Genomic DNA, 20,262 nt, shown 5'->3' on the forward strand with positions numbered 1-20,262 from the left:
TTGAAACAAGCAAAAAAGTATGACACCAAAATATAAATCATGCTATATTAGATCAAGGGAAAAAACAGTTCGATTTTTTCGGAATGGAAAATGGTTGACCAGTAAATTACATGTAACAATACTAACAACACATTTTGTTTATTGCGCAAATACTTTAATTTCAGGTCATGGATTCTGAATATTTGCTTTTCAAAGATTAATTGAATCGAAAAAAAAATTGAGTTTTAGCATCAATATATATATATATATATATAAAAATAGAGTAAATCAACTAAAAATACATGTATATGGAAAAAGTTCAATTATAATAACTCAGAGTTGTATATGTGATAGTTCGATCAATTACTATTCACTCCAGTTCTTAATGTTCCTTTCTGACACAAAATTCCCGGATGGGCTCTTGGTTCCTGGTGGAAGTAAGGCCAAATACAAAGGCGTATCAGCACCTTGATCGATAGTTTTATGACCTTTGTGTGATGTCATATCTGTATCAACATAACCGGGGCAACAGGCATTAACGATGATGTCTTCCCGTGGGTCTGCTGAAAGTTGACGATTCTGAATTTCAGAGAGTACCGTAACCCCAACCTTGGACATGCCGTAAGCGCTACTTGGATATCCTTTGCTTTCATGATTTCCGTTCTTTGCTGCTTGAATAAAATCATTCATCAGGGCCGTCAATTCTTCAACTGTTAGTTGGGGATTGCGGAATTTGGATTGAATTTCCTTACTACATTTTTTGATCGCAGCACTGGCCATACTTGATACGTTTACAACTCTTGCGTGCGGTCTTAAAAGAGGAAACAAAGCTTCACAGACAGCAAGGGTTCCAAAGTAATTCGTTTTTATGGTAACCTCTGTTTGTTCAGCAAACGGGGCGGTTGAAGATTGCTTGTACGCGATACCAGCATTGTTGACAAGTATGTCTAAACCTCCGTAAGTGGTTCTGAGAAAATCTCTCAGACGATTAATGCTGGCTTGGTCGTTGATGTCAAGTTGATGGAACTTTGGAGATAGTCCTTCTGAGTTTAAGCTTTTGACGGCCTGCTTACCCAGTTCCTCATTCCTGGCAGTGAGATACACATCTCCATCAAACTTCTTACAGAGACCCCGAACAACGGCATACCCTATTCCCTTGTTAGAACCCGTCACCTTGAAACAAAAGAAATTCATATTTATTTTTTTTTTCTTTTGCATTTAGCGCTATTTTTTTCTCTTAGTGCTTGAGAAACTACTTGAATAACATCGTTAAAAAAAAAGATTTTTAATCATTTAGATGCACGCGAGTTTTATTGCTGCTTAAATGTCGACAGTACACGTCATTTACTTTTTTACCTCCAGGAACAGAATCTTTGGAAAACTATTTAACAGTTCAATTGTTATATTCTATTTTCCCCGTTTGATATTCAAAATTTAAGGCTGCTAAATTACTTTTAACGAACGACAACAGAAATCAGATTTTTTTTTTTTTTTGTTTAAACGCTGTGCATTAATCAGGTAGATTCTTCGATTTGTTGAAAATGTTTACACAGGTTACCCAAGTGTAATGCCAACTGGACATTTAATGTTTATCTTGGAGTGATAACCTAATATTTGCTTGAATTTTTCTTCGATTTTGAAATATAGCAAGAAACTTTAACGTACACAAAAACTAGAACATGGCCGTAGGAACCGTGGGGCACGGGGGAGGGGGGGGGGGGGTGGCAATAATTTTGCCGATATATAGACTATAAAAAAAAAAACATAGTTACTATGTGCTTGTGCCCCCTCAGTAATAACGTCTCTGATGACCTTTTTTTGTGCTTGTCAAAGAATTTTTGGTAGTTGATAGTGCTCCCCAACTGAAAATATATAGTTGTGCCCCTCAAAGTGAAATTGCTTCCTACGGGCCTACGGGTTTATTTGAACAATTTTGTATAACATATCTGACAAATCTTTTCGATGGTAGCATTATATATGTACAACCAAAAACAATAAAAACTCTTTTTTTTCCTTAAAAAGAAGCTATTTTGCAGAGTCTCGTAAGATACAAAAATACAGATAGACAACCAAAATATTACTTACCACGGCTACTTTCTTCGACATACTTCTAGCAAGAAATGACTGGAAATTAAGAAGTACGTACGGTTGATTTTAAAGGTAAAAGCGCTGTGTTAATTTTTAGGACTTTTGAAAGACTTTGTGTAGATAATATTTATGGTACACCGTAGTTGACATCACACAAAACTAATAACTAAGATACAGTTAGAGTAAAAAGTTTTTGAATTCATAGTTATTTTATGCATTTTTTCATAAACTCAGTCTACTACAAGTAAGACATGTACATATGTATGAATGCAAAACCCTAAATAGACTAATCTCCTGCAAAAGAATGGTTAAATGTCATGTTCACTTTGTTTAAAAACGTGTCGTCAGGGACTATTGTTGTACCATTACTATTAATAAAGTATGTATTGATTTATGTTTTATAACCAATAGTTGAACCATATCATCAAAACTGTTTAAAGCAATATGAGCTGCATTTTTGAGAATTTTATTTCGCTGTTTAAATGTGTTATTATGATAAATTTATATGTAATTTAAACCTTTTTAATCAATTAGACAGAACTAAAGTATTACATTGTTTCAGAATAAAGGATTCTGTACAATCAAATAAGTAGTATTATATATAAGAAACCAATATTGTACAGGACGACAATAATGTAATTTTGCCTCAATCAAAGCTTATATAAATAGTTCTTCCATCGTAAATTTAAACAACAGAAGTTTATAAACAATCTTTTTTCTGTCATTGAAAAAGTTAATTACAATTTTGCAACATAAATCTCTGACATCAAAGTTGCAGCTCATATTGCTTTAAGTGTTTTCAACCAAATGTTATAATTCTTAACATTGAGGATTCAGAAACGGAAAGCTTGTCAAACACATGTCAAAGTAATTTTTAAAAAGCAACCAAAATTATCGAAATAATTGTACCGAGGAAATTAACAATAAGCGGGTTAGAACCGGTGTTTAAGGCCATGTATTGGAAAGATTTTTAAGAACTAAGGTTTTCCATCAAGGTAATCTATGGATCAATAATACAATATTTAACATACTTTCATCCACTTTATACAAATAATTTAAACATATATAGATATAAACAATAAAATGTTTTCCTTGTCTGTTAAAACCTGACACAACTCGTAAATAGGCGTACGCCATATTAACACTGGGGTGTACCCTTCGCACCTGACCGTCTCGGTTTTCTTACATTAGCTTTGCTTACATTTTATTGCAGTTTACATGTACAGTAAAACACGCTTACAACGAATTGCCAGGAACGGACGTAATTCGTTATATAATCTTAAAACCATGGGAAATGTAAATAACTTTGCTGTAAAACGTCAAAAATTAGTCATTATAAGCGAATTCGGTATAAACTAGTTTCACCATATTTGTGTTTGTATTGCACTGACCTATAAAACTAATGTCACTTTCTTTGGTAACTTTTGGTAGAAAAAGCAGTGAGTAATTACTTTTGTAGCGACCCACTATTTTACAAGAACTATGTAAAATATAGTCCTCACAGGTGAAAACTGAAAAGCATATTACACTGAAATTTGACCAAGTGAACGGCTGATATAGGACTCTCGAAGTGACGACGAATACAGAGAAATATTGCCGACAAAGATAGATCTCTGTCTTTTACAATCGTGTTCACTTTAACGCAGGGATTAATGGTTGCAATCTTTGCAGAAAAAATTACCAGTACATCTGCAATGTCACAAACCGTTATTCCTGCATTAACAAACAAAGGATTTTATTGTTGAAATGATGTAAATACTCATAAGATTGAAGCATACTGTATAGGCTTTCTACAAGGTTACATCTGATATAAACTGATATATTAACATTGTTCTCTATTTACCCGCCTGTTTTGTTTTATCTATTTCAATATATACATGTACGTCTTTTATTTAATTGTCATTATTCAAAGAATTCAATGAACCATATCATTAGAGAGGAAAGACGTATTTAAAATATAGTTTAATAAATGTTTTGGGAAAAGCATGTATTATGACAAAATATATACATAACAAGAATTGTAAAATATCAGAAACATTATTTTTCAATAAGAAATTTAAAATGAATAATATATAATGTAGATTTCAACCAAATACTGAATTTGTTTATGTCCGTTTAACCTTTTATAAACAGAAAGAGTTAAGAAATTTGTGTATTTTCACTCCAGCTCTTAACTTTTCTATCCGCTACAAATTCACCAGCTGGACTGGTGGTGCCTTCCGGAAGAAGAGCCAAATAAATAGGTGTATCTGCACCTTCGTCAATAGTTTTTGGACCTTTGTGCGAGGTCATATCAGTGTCTACATATCCTGGAGTACAGGCATTCACAATGATGTTTTCCCTGGGATCTACGGAAAGCTCGCGATGTTGAATTTGTGAAAGAACGGTAACTCCAACTTTGGACATTCCATAAGCGCTATTTGAATAACCTTCCTTCTCGTGATCTCCAGTTTTTGCTGCTTGAATGAAATCATTCATCAAATCCGTCAACTCTTGTTTTGTTATGGCATTATTGAGGAACTTAGCTTGCACTTCTGGGCTACATTTTGTTATAGAAAAGTTGCAGGCCAAGCTGGATACATTTACCACTCTAGCATGAGGTCTCAAAAGCGGGAAAAGTACATCTGAAATAGCCACAGTTCCAAAATAGTTTGTTTTGAGAGTTATTTCTGCTTGCTCCTCAAAAGGGGCGGTTGATGCTTGCTTATACGCGATTCCGGCATTATTAATCAGGATATCAAGACCCCCGTAAGTACCTTTTATAAAGTCTTTAAATCTCTCAATGCTTGTTTGATCTGTGATATCAAGCTGATGATACTTAGGGAAGAGGCCCTCATCATTTAAGCTTTGAATTGCCTTTTTACCAAGTTCTTCATTCCTTGACGTGAGAAAGACATCGCCTTTAAATTGCCTACAAAGTCCCCTTACAATAGCATATCCTATGCCTTTATTGGAACCAGTCACCTGAAAAAATGCAGAAGAAATGAAGTTAACATTTCATAACCATTATTTCAACTGCATTGCTTAAAACAGTAGCCTGCATTTTTTCGAGCAATCAATATAGCATACTATAGCTAAATAAGAATTTGTTTTCAGTAAAAAACATTAACAGGATAAATATGTTTTCTTTATCCGTCAAATCATATAAGCAAAAATCCAGAGGATACAACTTATGAAAATTTTATTTCTATATTCTTAAGCTTTCTCGCTTATATATTCTCATCACGCGTTTGGAAAACCGATCCGATTGTTTTAGACATCTACATAGACATTAATAACTAATTACAACAAGCCAGTAACAGCACATCCTGATTTATTTTAAAACAGAATCAAGATGTTTTTGCTCGATAAATTTTTTTCGATAGTTTGAATATTCATGACAAAATTAAGATAACGAACCGAGAACTAAATGTTATTTAAAGTCTTAATATGCAAAAATAACAAATCTAATTTTTATATCCATATTGACTTTTTTTCATTCTAGAGATTCTGAATTTCAAAAATAACAAATATCACTTTAATGTTATTTGTATATGTATTCAGTATACACCAATTTGTACAATTTACTATTATAATCATTTAAAAATTAGAAATGTTTTGTACGATCCAATAAAAGTCAAGAAAACTCCAAGATCGGATACCACCGGTTATACTCAACTTTCCATATCCAATATGGCAAAAATTTTATCCGCAATACGCTCATCAAGTATACACACCAGTCAGCTTTTATGGGATTAAGGAATCTATAAACACTATTAACTGTTAATTTCTAAACTTCAATGTAGTTTTATGCAATTTGTTTGATCTGTCCTTTAATATAAGATAGAAAATGGAAATTTACAGTAAACGATACAACTTGATATACCTGCTAGATGAAAGTTATAATAGACCAAGACTAAGGTAATTGAATACGTTATTTGCATGTATTTTTCCAAAGTAAGTAAAAACAGTGATACTACATCGTTTTAAACATATTCCTGGGTAAATATGACAGGTAGCCTATGCTGAAAGTGAACTTAATACACCCAGTAAGTACATCCTAATATGAAAATAATCCCCCCCAAAAAATCCAAAAACACTTTTCACTAGACAAGTGCTTATAGCTCTGTTAAACAGGAAACACACTCATGAAGCAAAGCAAAAAAAATGTTTACACCATCTTATGAGTAGATTTCAAATATAATCTCAAATACCATCGTGTTTATTCTGTAGAAATTGTGCATTTAACTTTATACTCGTCCACAAGCTTGTTTCACAGAAACAACTATATGTTTATTACAGACGTGAAATCAGTTTTTTTTTTGTACAAATCGCATACTATTTGTTAGAAAAGTGTACGAAATTTAAAACAAGTATGTTAAGCTTCTACTTCAGGCGACTTCAAACCTATTCAATTTTGACAGATGCGTATTTTATTAATTTTCTTTCCAAATTTTTCCCCAAGACCCGGGGCCGGAAAATTTCTCCGCCTACAATGACGTTCTCCTTCCGGCTACTCTGGTATCCCCTGTCAACACCCTATTAGGGAGAAACCTCAGAACCCTTTCTATTTTTTGGTGTTCCCTCCTATTTCAATTCCTAAGGACAACCCTCTGCACATACCATCAAATCACTTGAATTAAATTTATTTTGTTAAAAAAAACATTCTGATTGTACACAGTAGTACTCTGAAGTTGGTATTAAAAAGATGCTTGAGTTTCTGATTTACAATATCTATGTGGTTTTTGGAGATCAAGTCTTGCAACAATCTGTTGGAATTCCCATGGGTACCAATTACACCCCTTTATTAGAAGACCTATTTTTGTATTCATATGAAGCAGAATTTATTTAAAATCTTATACATGAAAAAAAAAAAGAATTCTCTTGCTGTGGCCTTCAACTCGACATTTAGATATATCGACGACGTATTATCAATCAACAATAGTTATTTCCATTCATATGTCGACACTATATATCCCAGTGAGCTTGAAATAAAAGATACCACAGAGTCTGACACATCTGTTAAATATTTGGATATTTTACTAGAAAAAGACGTTAAAGGTATTCTAACAACAAAGCCTAATGATAAACGTGATGACTTTAACTTTTCATCATCAACTACCCCTCACTTATGCAGCAATATACCCTTATCACCTGTATATGGGGTGTATATCTCTCAGTTGATTCGATACGCAAGAGCATGCGTACGAACAATTTCTAAAATGAGGTAAGTTATTGACAAACATGTTGATGAAACAAGACTATCAACAGTCTCGTTTAAAGTCGATAAAGTTGTATGGTCGATTCAATGACCGTCAGCAAATACAATCTATCATTAAGTCATATGCTGACTGATGTTTTTCATACTAATTGTTAAGCCATTATTTACTGAATTGTCGACGGATTTTCCGCTATTTCCCGATCTTGACAAGGAGCACACGGCGGGTAGGGGATGCTCACTCCTCCATGGCACCTGATCCCACCTCTGATGTTCTTGGAGGTCCATGTTTGCTCTGCTCCCCAGTTGTATTGTTTTAATGGACTTTGAGCTTGAATACTGTTCGTTATCTCCATAATTCATAAATATGTTATAACTTATCAACATTCAGAGGGGTTTTTTTTTACATTGTAACTTGAATTTTAAGGAAATATACACATGATTTTATTTTTTTTCGACTAACCGATTACCATCGTTCCGACCGAGTAACCGGTTAACCAGTCACAAATTTCAATACCTAATTTATTACTATGATCTAGTATGCACTATTAAGAAGTTATGTAATTTACTGATAACTATATGTATTAAGTCTGTATTGTGTAATCTGCATGCAGTTACACACTCATTCCAATAGAATGGTATGTGTATAATGATTAAATGACTTTTAAATAATTTATGCTGTCCATAAACATGATAATAATTATGGTAAACTTTATTTTTTTGAGCAACTCATTATTATGGTTCAATCAAGTTTATTCATTTCTCTGAAATAATTTTTGCTTTTCCTTTACCTAGAGAATTTCCTCCTTGCATAACGCTCACTTTAATTCTATACCTACATCGTCATATTGAACTTGATAGAGAAAAGAACTTCGATATAGGGACGTTTAGCCAGATATCTTTAGAGTCGAGTATCTTATAATCCCTTGTACAGCTCAATAAGCTTTCTATCTTAACCTGCTTTTGTGAATTAAATGCATATTTTGGAATATAAATGTTTGCTACAAAACATTGTTGCAAACTTAAGACATGATTGTACAATTTTATTGTATTCTTCACATTCATACTTTTTTTTTATTTTCTAGTAGTTAGTTACCCGACCCCACCCCTTTTTGCACGAATAACAGAGAGCCGTTATGTCACTAGGTTTACTATGAATTAAGTTTTCCAAGTATAGGTCTAACTTTGCAGACATCCACCGGCAAGTGGTGGCGTCTCAATATGAGTGAAAAATTCTCGAAAGGGACTATATAAACAAACAAACTTATTCAAGAGTAAATTTAGCCTTAAATGTTTCAGATTGAGTTTCAATCGGGATCGCTTCCCGGAAGCATTAGAAAATACACTGTGTTTAAGAAACTCTCTTGTGTTTCTCGAATTTGATTAATATTTCCTAGATGTATATGTATTATTTAGCAGCATGATATATTTCTTCAAGCACAAGAGAGTTTCTCAGACGGAATTTGTTGTTTCCACATTTTCATTGTCATGAAACAATTCTGATTCAAATCCAAATATAATTTTTTGGGGTCAAATGAAGAAAACCCTACTCAAAACATGTCAACAACTCATAAATTAAGATATATCTAAAGCTCTCTAACAAGAACTGGACTAAATTCTAAAAGAGGGTTCTGTGAAAACTTAGTCAATTACATGCCTCATTGCATTAAGGTTGTTATAAGTGCAAACAAGAGGAGTAAGGAAGTACTATAAAGTAAATTATCAATATAAAAACTTTAATAAAATTGCAAAATTTATCATATCTTTTGTTTGTGCTTTTGTATGGTACAATGTAGCTATACATTAAATTTTATTCCAAAAATGTACATTTAATTAGTTCACAAAAGCATGTTAGGGTAGAAAAAAATTTGAGCTGCATAGGGAAAACTATTACATTTTATTATTTTTCCAATTCGACGCAATACTATTCAAATTTAGGATTTGGTATGAACAAGAATTATCCATTAAGAGGGAGTAAAAAGGTTTAACTAACAAATCTATTTCTTTACAAATATTGTGGCTATTTTAGAGAATAAACAACACTAAAACCAAGCAATACTTTTATTTCTCCAACATTTTAAAGCTATAACATAAAATCAGTTTACAAATTTTAAATTAAAAGAATTGCATTTTTTTTAATCTCATGGTTTATATGTACCGATGTATTCGTTCCACTTGTGAATTTTCCTATCTGCTACAAAATCACCAGCTGGACTTTTGATCTCTTCTGGAAGAAGAGCTAAATATATGGGTGTATCCGCGCCTTCGTCGATAGTTTTCCTACCTGTTTGTGAGGACATATCGGTGATTACATGTCCTGGACAGCAAGCGTTGACTATTATGTCTTTTCTTGCATCTGCAGAAAGTTGCCGATTTTGGATTTGTGAGAGCACAGTGACACCGACTTTGGCCATCCCATATGCGCTTTTTACATATCCGTTATTTTCAAGATCACCTGTTTTTGCATTCTGTATGAAATCATTCATCAATCCCGTCAACTCTTCCTTTGTTATATCAGTATTAAGGAATTTAGATTGTATTTCTGAACTACATTTTCTAATCGCAAAACTGCATGCATCACTGGACATATTGACTACTCTTGCATGTGGTCTCAAAAGAGGGAAAAGTGCATCCGAAACAGTAAGTGTTCCGAAGTAATCGGTTTTGACTGTTGCCTCCGCTTGCTCTCCAAATGGAACTGTTGATGATTTCTTAAAAGCAATTCCAGCATTATTGACAAGAATATCCAAGCCTCCATAAGTGTTCTTAATAAAGTCTCTGAACCTTATAATGCTGACTTGATCAGTGATATCAAGCTGGTGGAACTTTGGAGAAAGTCCCTCTTTATTTAGGCTCTGTACGGCCTCTTTACCACGTTCCTCATCCCTTGCTGTTAGAAATACATCACCTTTAAATTGCTTACAAAGGCCTCTTACGATTGCGTGTCCAATCCCTTTATTGGAACCAGTTACCTAGAGGAATTTTAAGGTACTATTAAAACTATTTACTTTTAATATCAGGAACGTAGCATCGTTTTTTTTTTTTTTAATTAGCTTCGAAACTAATTAACAAGTCAAAATTTGAATCATCTATGAAATGCTTCTAACTTGTGAACTGTATATAACAGCCGTTTATTAAGGCAAAGTTCAAAAGCATTTTCATTTTGGACGCCTTGATTTCAAAATTATTTCAGCGGATTAAATATTTTTTACTTAAGCTTAAGATATTTCATGAACCTTGTGCCTGAACAATTATTCCCATCCCTTTTCACAACAAAAGAAAGAGATAAACGTTATTCTGTCCAAATAATACACATTCCTCGAAAAACCTCAGTCATTTGTTAAAATAATTTCTAGTCCTATTATATTTACTGTGTTCTCTGGATCGGTTACATTGACCACTTTTTACGTATTTCCTTCACACTCATCCTATGCTCTGCAATATACCGCAATTTAATAATTATATCGTTTTATATATATTTTTAAACACATTTTACAGTTTAGAAAAGTCATAAAAAAGCAAAGATAATTTCAACTTTATCTTCAGCTATATCTCGACATTAAATGATTTAAATATTAATTCTGGATTCCTTAAAGATATAAGGAATTTTTATGCAGCCTTTGCAATGGTTCATCGCCTGCATATTATGTTTGATAGTAGCAAATTGTTTGTGGAAATGCATCCCTTATATTTTCCCCCCACTCCAATCCAGCGGAGAAGGAATTTGGAAATGTATAAGTGGATCGTTAGGGAAGATTAAAAAAAATGGCATCTAAATTTATTGTTTAGATCATGTCCCTCATATAACAGACATGTAGTAAGTTATTTTTAGTTGAAGAAGGGGGAGAGAACCTTCATGTAACATATATTCTTGACAATGTAGGAAAAAAGTTAAGGCCATGAGAAATTATTTGAGGGGATAAAACCGTAAAATCCATGTTTTCTATTGTACTGTACTAGCAAAATTTGTAAACTTACTGAGGGGGCAGAATTGTAACTATTGTAATGTATATACCTGCTAAATAATTGGGGATACGTCATTCCAGTACCCCATCTCTCTATCTCTCCTATTAACCCACGGTTAATATGGACCAGATTAATTTTAGAATGTTCTTCAGCGTAGCATGCAAGTTAAGTCTAAGTAAGATTTACAGTTACTTTTTAATGAACCTGTTTCAATAATTTAACTTGGTCGTTAATCTGAAAATGAAGGCCAGATGCAGTCTGAAAGTAAGCATTCCAAAAGGCATCATTCATGCAAAATTCAGTCACCTTAGTGCTTATAATTATTATAATTATGAAATGGGGCTGCTCCAAAACAATTTAACATGTTCAATATGCGGCCAAATATGGGTCAAATCCAGCATCCAAAGCAAGTCTGGTAGTGTGCATTGTTACAACGCAAATGTAATAACGACGCAAAATGTAATAAACTGAGATTATTACATTTTATATCTTTAAAATTTTTTCTTCGAGATCAACGCAGAATGTAATAACAAAAAATGTAGTAACAAACTTTACGGATTTTTACATTTTGCGTTATTATTTTTTTCGTGAAGGTAACACAGAATGTTATTTTCGCTTATTATCTCCTCAAATAAAAGCATTTTTCATTGAAAGTGGTAATACAGCATATTGCAATCAATTAAAATTTCTTTATATAACTTTGACGACTTTCTTCAAAACATTCCTTAATTTCCTGTCCCAGACGCAAAGTTTATTAAAACAAAATATCATAATCCTTGTTAGTTGTTATAAAAATGAAAACCATATTTTCGAATTTATTGAACTTTTCTTCTTTTGAATCATTGTTCTTATACCTCAAAATATTTTTATATATCTATAAATATCGAATAAGATTTAATTCTATATACATCTTATATGTTTAGCGCTTTTGTTAAATTTGTGGTAAATTGTTTAACTTGTTGCGCTTCGGGAAAAATGTTTCTACCTGAATTTGGAGGGATAGGTTTTTATCCTACTAATACCACTAATAATTTTAATTGGCGTTAATAAAATTTGTGCAGATTTCAACACAGGATGTTAGGAACACAAAATGTAAATACATATGTATTTATATTTTAATACTATATAGTTGACAGACTTTTGGAAATTAGGAAAAGTGATTTGAAAGTCTCCAATGATATATAGACTTTCATATTAAATTCATTGACCTCGGCGCAAAATGTATCAATGCAAAATGTAATAATCCAAAACAGTGTGTTTTTAAATTTTGCCTTATTACATTCTGCGTCGATATCGACGCAAAATTTAATAACGAAAAATGAAACAAACCAAAAAGTATGTTTTACATATTACATAATAACATTCTGGTTGATTTCGATGTAGAGTGTAATAACGCACAATCTCAGTTTATTATATTCCGCGTCGTTGTTACGTTTTCGTTGTAACAGTGATTCTTTAGACGCATCATCCATGCATCTTTGTCACCTTAGGGTTTATAGTTACCGGAGAAGGTAATTGCTCCAAAAACGTACATGTTCACCGGGTCACTCAGCTAGAAAATATAGGTCATATCCAGCAACTCAAGCATGTCTGGTTATTTACATACCTAGATGCATCATTCATGCAAGTTTGGTCTTGGTAGAGCTTAAAGTTCAACTATCATCAGGGAAACATAGGTCAGATCCAGCATCCGAAGCAAGTCTGGTAGTATGCATCCCTGGATTCTTTGGTCCAGGTATGGCTTATAGTTACTTGAGAATGGACCTATTTCGAAAACTTTAATCTGGTCATTCATCTGGAAAATGTAGGTCAGATCCACCATCCGAAGCATGTCTAGTACTATGCATATGATATCTAGATACATCATCCAAGCAAGTTTGGTACATGTAACTAAAGGACTTGTAGTTGGAAATGGACTTGATACTAAAACCTTAATCTGATCACTCATTCAAAAAATATAGGTCAGATCCAGCATCCCAAGCATGTCTAGTACTATGCATATCTAGATATATCATCCATGCAAGTCTGGTAACTAAAAGACTTGAGTTACTTAAAATGGACGACTTAAAAACCTTAATCTGCATGGTCACTCTTCCAGAAAATGTAGGTCACATCTAACATCTGAAGCAATAGTGTTTATTCCTAGATGCATCAACCATGCAAGTTTCGTCCGGATAGGGCTTATATAATAGTCCCTTGAAAATGGGCTTGCCCATAAAACTGACGACGACGGGGTAATGCATAATCTCATCTTGACTTCGTTGAGCTGAACTCTAAGTCCTATTCCACTCGTGTAATAAATTCAAAATCAAACTAAAAAGCATTGAGCATCATCTATACTTTAATAGGGAGCTTCTAAATAAGGAACTAAGGTATTCATAATATTAACTTTGTACGTAACATTGGTAACGCTGGTTCCTTTCTCGATATTGGCAGCAAACATTGAGCTAAACACAAGGTAACACTTTAATTCACGTTTTAATATGAAATTATGTTTGTTACCAATGCCAATGATTAATAAATCATCCAATGATTGCTATTGCGCAGATAATAAACACACTCATTATATCAAACTCCTTTTTGGGCAAAAAGTTTTTTTTTGTAATTATAACAATTTGATTAAGAGCTTTTAAGGTCCAAAATAAAATCAAATGATGCATTGTTAAACGGCTTTTGATGAAAATAACCACAACCAGTTTATTTTGCAGCACAAATTAAAATTGCCAATGAGAATTTTGTTCATTTTGTAAACACTGCAGGGCCGCTCCACTTCCCCGGTATTACTGATCAAGCTTGCATTGAAAGTTTAAGAATTTTCATTTTAGACTCCTGTGCTCTGGGCATGTTTCAAAAAAGGTTCATAAATATTCAACTTTTAAAGAGCAACCTTTGTCATACTCGCAGCCGTTAGGAACTCCTGGTCTCTAAAATCGCACTTCTCTACCTTGTAACAGAACTCGCAACAGCAATCAGTCTTTCTAGGACGTGAATACAGGGGTTTGTTTCTATTTCAAAAGTTTATCCCCAACTTTGATACCAACACAAGATATTGAACTTCAAATTACGGGAAAACGACACTCAAAAGAATTGTGGTCATTTTTTTTTCAAAGAAAACACAATAGAAAAGTGCTTAAATATTTTTTTTTGATATATCTCCTTCAACATTATGCATTTCTTCTTGTTTTCTGTATAAATAGCATAAAAACGTTGCTAGACAACTCGAAAACTCGTTTTAGACCTATGCTAAGCTTTAGTCTCAGGAAGAATACGAAATATTACAAGAGGCCCATGGGCCTTGAATCGCTCTTCTGATAAACTGTACAACCTATCACTTCTATTTGAAGCTTCGAAGTATCCTGTATATTTACATAAACCCTTGAAATTCCAATTCACACTCTGAGAACCCAAGATGATTCTATGCCAATTAGTACCTGAGAGTTGGTCATGGTGACCTACTTATCACTTGTCATTCTCTGAGGACCCATGAACTAAGTTTGATGATTCTAAGCCAATTAATACCTAAAATGTTTTTTAAAATTATAATCATAAAATTTTATAAGTATAAGGTCAAAGTGACCTACTTTTCAATTGTTTTACTCCAAGGACCCAAGATGCATCAACTGACAAAGTTTGATGATTCTAAGCTAATTAGTACCTGTAATATTTAATTAAAGCCATAAATTTTCAAAAGTAGGTCACAATGACCTACTTTTCAGTCAACCTACTCCGAGGACCAAAGGTGCATCAACTGACAAATTTTGACGATTCTAAGCCAAATAATTCCTGAAAATATTAAATACAGCCATAAAATTTCAAAAGTAGGTCACCGTGACCTACTTTTCAGTTGTTGTACTCCGAGGACCCATGACGCATAAACTGACAAAGTTTTATGATTCTAAGCCAATTAGTACCCGAAATATTTTATTAAAGCCATAAATTTTCCGAAAGTAGGTCACGGTGACCTACTTTTTAGTCAACCTACTCCGAAGACCCATGACGCATCAACTGACAAAGTTTGATGATTCTAAGCCAATTAGTACCTGAAATATTTAATTAAAGCCACAAATTTTCCGAAAGTAGGTCATGGTGACCTACTTTTTAGTCGACCTACTCCGAAGACCCATGACGCATCAACTGACAAAGTTTGATGATTCTAAGCCAATTAGTACCTGAAATATTTAATTAAAGCCATAAATTTTCAAAAGTAGGTCACGGTGACCTACTTTTTAGTCGACCTACTCCGAAGACCCAAGATGCATCAACTGACAAAGTTTGATGATTCTAAGCCAGTAAGTACCTGAAATATTTAATTATAGTCATATAAATTGAAAAGTAGGTCACGGTGACCTACTTTTCAGTTGACCTTTTTTGAGGACCCAAGATGCATCAACTTACAAAGTTTTATGATCATAGGACTTAAAATGTCCAAATTATGCCTCTAAAATGCTTTGAAATCGAATGCCTGCAAAGTTCAAAAAGTAGGTCACTGTGACCTACTTTTTAATAAATATGTTTTATGGCCCCAAGATGCATCATCTTACAAGATTTAATGATTCTAAGCCTCCCCGTATTCGAATTAATGACCTTAATTGTTTTAAAAAAGATTAGCCATAAAATTCAAAAAGTAGGTCAAGGTGACCTACTTTTTAGTTGACGTACTTTGACGACCCAAGATGTATCAACTGACAAAGTTTGATGATCATAGGCCTTAAATTGTTCAAAATATGCCTCTAAATCATTTTGAAAAAGAATGGCCGCAAAATTTAAAAAGTAGGTCACCGTGACCTACTTTTGAGTCAACATGATATGAGGTCCTTAGATGCACCAACTGACAAGATTTGATGATCCTAGTCCTTATAGTAAGCAAAATATCAACATTTTAATAAAATGTAATTTTTGGTCAACTTTGAAGTGACCTTGAGACCACGCCCTTTGCCCCAGGGTAAATCCCCGTGCAAATTTTAATCTACAACATATCCTCATCCTTTTGTGTAAGTTTGGTGATAATCTGCCCAGTGGTTCTTGAGAAGAAGATTTTTTAGCAACCAGTACTTTTTTTTCTATTTTCCTAATTATCTCCCCTTGTTAAAGGGTCACAACCCCAGTTTTAGTATAAAAGGGAGCCCTTGGGCCAAGGATACCCTGTGACAAATTTGACAATAATTGGCCAAGGGGTTCTTGAGTTATGGCCCATATTCTAAAAAGTTTACGCACACCGCACACCGCACAAATGGCCATAGCATTAGCTCTTTGAGCCTTTGACTCAGAAGAGCTAAAAATCAAAATATCAGAACTTTCAATCTTAGTATCTATATACAAGTATAATTTAAATTATAAGACAAAATGTTTTTAAACAATAATATTAGGAAACTAAAGCCCATTCTTGTCAATAACCTACAATATTTTCTGATGTGTCCTATAAGTGGAAATGTTAGCGAGGTTCAAATTTAGCAATTTTTCCTTAAAATTTGAAAGAAAAGTTATTTAACAAAACATGATGTCAAGAAAAATAACTACCTCAGATTGATTCCTCGCAATATCTAATTTCAGAAACTACTTATAATCAATAAATACAAAAACAGATTTGAACATCTTGTCCCAGACTTCTACAAAGATATAGTGGCATGAAACGAATTTTAAAGGAAGTAAAAACACTGCATGTATAAATAGATTACTCCAAATGTCCAAAGAAAATGATACACTACACACTATGGAGTGGTTACATGTACTATCTCACTATAAACTAATAATGATGCAAACAAAGTAATAGTTTGTATGAAAGAGATTTAATACAAAGGAAAATATATATCAATGTTTAATTGAGCTTCATATTCAAGCTATATACTATGAATTTCTAATATTAATTAATATTGAATGGACAACACTTCAAAACTTGTAAGTATATTCATTCCACCTGTGAACTTCTCTATCTGCTACAAAGTCCCCTGCTGGACTTTTGGCACCCTCGGGAAGAAGAGCCAAATAAATAGGTGTATCTGCACCTTCATCAATTGTTTTTGGACCTTTGTGAGATGACATGTCAGTGTCTACATATCCAGGACAACAGGCGTTCACTATGATGTCTTCCCTGGGATCTGCAGAAAGCTGGCGATGCTGAATTTGTGAAAGAACGCTAGCTCCCACTTTAGACATTCCATAAGCACTATTTGAATAACCCTTCTTCTCGTGATCACCATTTTTGGCTGCCTGAATGAAATCATTCATCAACTTTGTGAGCTCTTCCGTTGTTATCTTGGCGTTAAGGAATTTTGCTTGCACCTCAGGACTACATTTTCTAATAGCAAAACTACTTGCCATACTGGACACATTGACTACTCTCGCATGTGGTCTCAAAAGAGGAAAAAGAGCTTCAGAAACAGCAAGAGTGCCAAAATAATTTGTTTTGATTGTTACTTCTGCCTGTTCCCCAAAAGGAGCTGTTGATGCTTGCTTGTATGCCATTCCTGCATTATTGACAAGAACATCCAAGCCTCCATAAGTGTTCTTAATAAAGTCTCTAAACCTTTCAATGCTAACTTGATCAGTGATATCAAGCTGGTGGAACTTTGGAGAAAGACCCTCATCATTTAGGCTTTTCACAGCCTTCTGGCCGAGCTCTTCATTTCTTGCTGTCAGAAAGACATCGCCTTTGAATTGCTTACAAAGACCTCTTACGATAGCATACCCAATCCCTTTATTGGAACCAGTTACCTAGATAAATGTATATAACCTTTCATATGAATAAGTTATACCAATATGTGACTTAAGCACTAAAATTGTATAAACGTGTGTGTATTTTTTATTTATTTACTTTTTTTATTTATTTATTTTTGCAACTTGCAAGTCATGTTTTCCTTTTACATTCTGAAAAACCCTAAATTCATACTGGATTGGTTAACTTAAGCAATGTCATGTATCCTCCTTGTTGTAAAAGATGAACAAAAATTAGAATTGATCTGATCTGAGCATGATCATAGACCTTTTCCTGAATGTGTTAGTCAATAACATTTATCAGATTGTCCTTAAAGTTATGTGATAGCACATGCATTTTCTATCCTCATGACTGCCTGTGCAACAGATCTTTATTTCATATTTCATCAAATTTCTTACCAGATTGGCTGTAAACTTGTATCTGCATAATGTTGTAGTTCTAATATAATCTTAAAGATGATAACTTTTTCTCTCCATCGTGCTTTTTATTCCCATTTTTAATAAATGTTCCTTTTGGAAACATAATCTGCTTTTTATCTTAAAATGATTTTATTTTGTATTCTTATAAAGAAGCCAAGTGAAGCAATGCATCTTAATATGCATATTAAACAGATAATTTTCAGCTTCATCATTTTATTTATAAATTAAAGTGAACTTACAGGAAATGATATTGTACCAATAAAATATTTAAATTAATTGATTACTCAATTTTCTGTTGTGCATGAGTATCAAATATAAATTTTCTATGAGACAAATCGTAAAATATAAAAACACATTTTTTAAATACAGTCAAACCTCGTTATCTCGAACTTCAAGGGACCAAGGAAATACTTCGAGATATCCAAGGATTCGAGATATCCAGGGTAAAATACTTAAGAAATAAGTGCTTGGGACTTCAAAATCACTTCGAAATATCCATGGTATTCGAGATATCCATGTTTGAGATACCGAAGTTCAACTGTACTTTCTTTTTTTAATAATGCTGTGGTTGTTGTTGTAAGTTGTTGTTTTTCCTTGTATTAGAGATTAGAGCAGAAAAATAAATTTATTATGTCAATGAACTGATAATCAGTCTGTTTGATAATATCTAAAGCCAAAAATATACATTATATAATACTTGGGAAATATAGCAGTTCTCAAAGATTTCTCTTTCACTTAGTTTTAATAAGTCACCTCTACTTAAAACTTAACTTTTTTTTAGCTTTTTCCCAGTCTGTCCTACATATAAAACTACTCAAATGTCTCTACCATACCATTCCATCAGTAATCATTAACAAATATATAAGTTTCTGCTAATCTATTTCTTGATTGCATTTCTTGCTCTTCATAATCTAATATGTAAAAGACTTCACACAATGTGACGTGATTTTCACCATTTTGTTTTATGATGTAACGCCTCCCCCCCCCCCCCGCACCCATATTGCATAAGCATGAATCTATTTGTGGAGTAGAGTGGGTAAGATTGTCAAAGTTTCATAGTACCATGTGATTTGCATAATTGATGCTGAATTCATCAAATAACTTCGGGCAAATAAACGATATTTGATAAAGACGGCGATTTTATATTTCTATTTGCATTGACGCGGCGCCATATATAAATGTGTGTGTAGAATTGCGTAATCAAAGGAAAATCCTAAGTCCTATCGACGTTCATTTCTACAATAAGCATTCCTATCTTATTTGTGTCATTAAAAATCATCCGTGCATTTATATTCTGATTGTACGCATAAAACATATAATATTCAACAGATTGTAACAGGAAACAAATATAGGCCAAAGGGGAACATTTTCTTTGAAAACCACTTTCAAAATAAGAAAACAACTTACCACTGCAACTTTTGTTGACATATCGGTGTGCTAAAATGTTGACTATGCGATTCTTTGCTGCTTCAACAGGTTGTCTACAGATGTTATTGCTTTAAAAGGCGTGAGCGCATGAGCCCCAGCGTCCTAAATATTAGCACATCGAAAAAAATGGCGAGGTAACGCTATGGAATTCCGTTTGGGCTATCTTACCCTTCAATTTTTAGATGTTTTTTCTGTGTTCATTCAGTGACAAAATATGATATCAAACTAAATGCCCAAGCTTTATCAAAATCATTGCTAATATGTCGCGAATCTCATAATCTGTAAAGAGTATATGTTTAAATTATATTCACGTCCAGCAACAATTTTTACCTCTGAATTTTTGGAAGTGAGATTCAATTTTATATCAAAAGTGTACTTTAGAAAAAAGAAAGGAAAGAAAAAACAATACAAATATTTGAAAATAAAACAAAACTAGAACTCTCCTACTAAATAGAACTTCTACTTACATGTCC

The 20,262-nt window shown here is 33.2% G+C and overlaps 2 protein-coding genes across 4 annotated transcripts; both read right to left on the reverse strand.

Annotated features, from left to right (window-relative positions):
* Positions 1-257: 257 nt before the first annotated feature.
* On the reverse strand, positions 258-2,148 carry LOC133206018 (carbonyl reductase [NADPH] 1-like). The gene is made up of 2 exons (XM_061341924.1): positions 2,065-2,148; positions 258-1,152 (listed from the first exon to the last, which is right to left on the reverse strand). The coding sequence occupies exons 1-2, from the start codon at positions 2,083-2,085 to the stop codon at positions 346-348; spliced, it is 828 nt and encodes a 275-aa protein (XP_061197908.1). The 5' UTR covers positions 2,086-2,148; the 3' UTR covers positions 258-345.
* A 1,874-nt stretch (positions 2,149-4,022) lies between these two features.
* On the reverse strand, positions 4,023-19,912 carry LOC133172494 (carbonyl reductase [NADPH] 1-like). 3 transcript variants are annotated; one of them, XM_061307386.1, is made up of 2 exons: positions 19,769-19,908; positions 4,023-5,031 (listed from the first exon to the last, which is right to left on the reverse strand). In XM_061307386.1, the coding sequence occupies exons 1-2, from the start codon at positions 19,787-19,789 to the stop codon at positions 4,207-4,209; spliced, it is 846 nt and encodes a 281-aa protein (XP_061163370.1). In that variant the 5' UTR covers positions 19,790-19,908; the 3' UTR covers positions 4,023-4,206. The 3 variants fall into 3 exon arrangements, with proteins under 3 accessions (XP_061163370.1, XP_061163367.1, XP_061163368.1); XM_061307383.1 differs by lacking the exon at positions 4,023-5,031 and adding an exon at positions 9,313-10,236 and having other exon boundaries at positions 19,769-19,912; XM_061307384.1 differs by lacking the exon at positions 4,023-5,031 and adding an exon at positions 16,998-17,941 and having other exon boundaries at positions 19,769-19,898.
* Positions 19,913-20,262: the final 350 nt, after the last annotated feature.

The sequence above is a fragment of the Saccostrea echinata genome, unplaced genomic scaffold (assembly GCF_033153115.1).
Source record: "Saccostrea echinata isolate AGI-Se365-2 ecotype Australia unplaced genomic scaffold, CSIRO_AGI_Sech_v1 ptg000054l, whole genome shotgun sequence".
NCBI classification, from domain to species: Eukaryota; Metazoa; Mollusca; class Bivalvia; order Ostreida; family Ostreidae; genus Saccostrea; species Saccostrea echinata.

What these genes read in the sequence shown, in the direction of transcription:
- LOC133206018 (XM_061341924.1), bottom strand. Translation starts at nt 2,085, where the DNA reads ATGTCGAAGAAAGTAGCCGTG. An exon ending in TGTCGAAGAAAGTAGCCGTG is followed by an intron (nt 1,153 to 2,064) that starts GTAAGTAATATT and finishes TTTTGTTTCAAG; the next exon opens with GTGACGGGTTCTAACAAGGG.
- LOC133172494 (XM_061307383.1), bottom strand. Translation starts at nt 19,789, where the DNA reads ATGTCAACAAAAGTTGCAGTG. An exon ending in TGTCAACAAAAGTTGCAGTG is followed by an intron (nt 10,237 to 19,768) that starts GTAAGTTGTTTT and finishes AAATTCCTCTAG; the next exon opens with GTAACTGGTTCCAATAAAGG.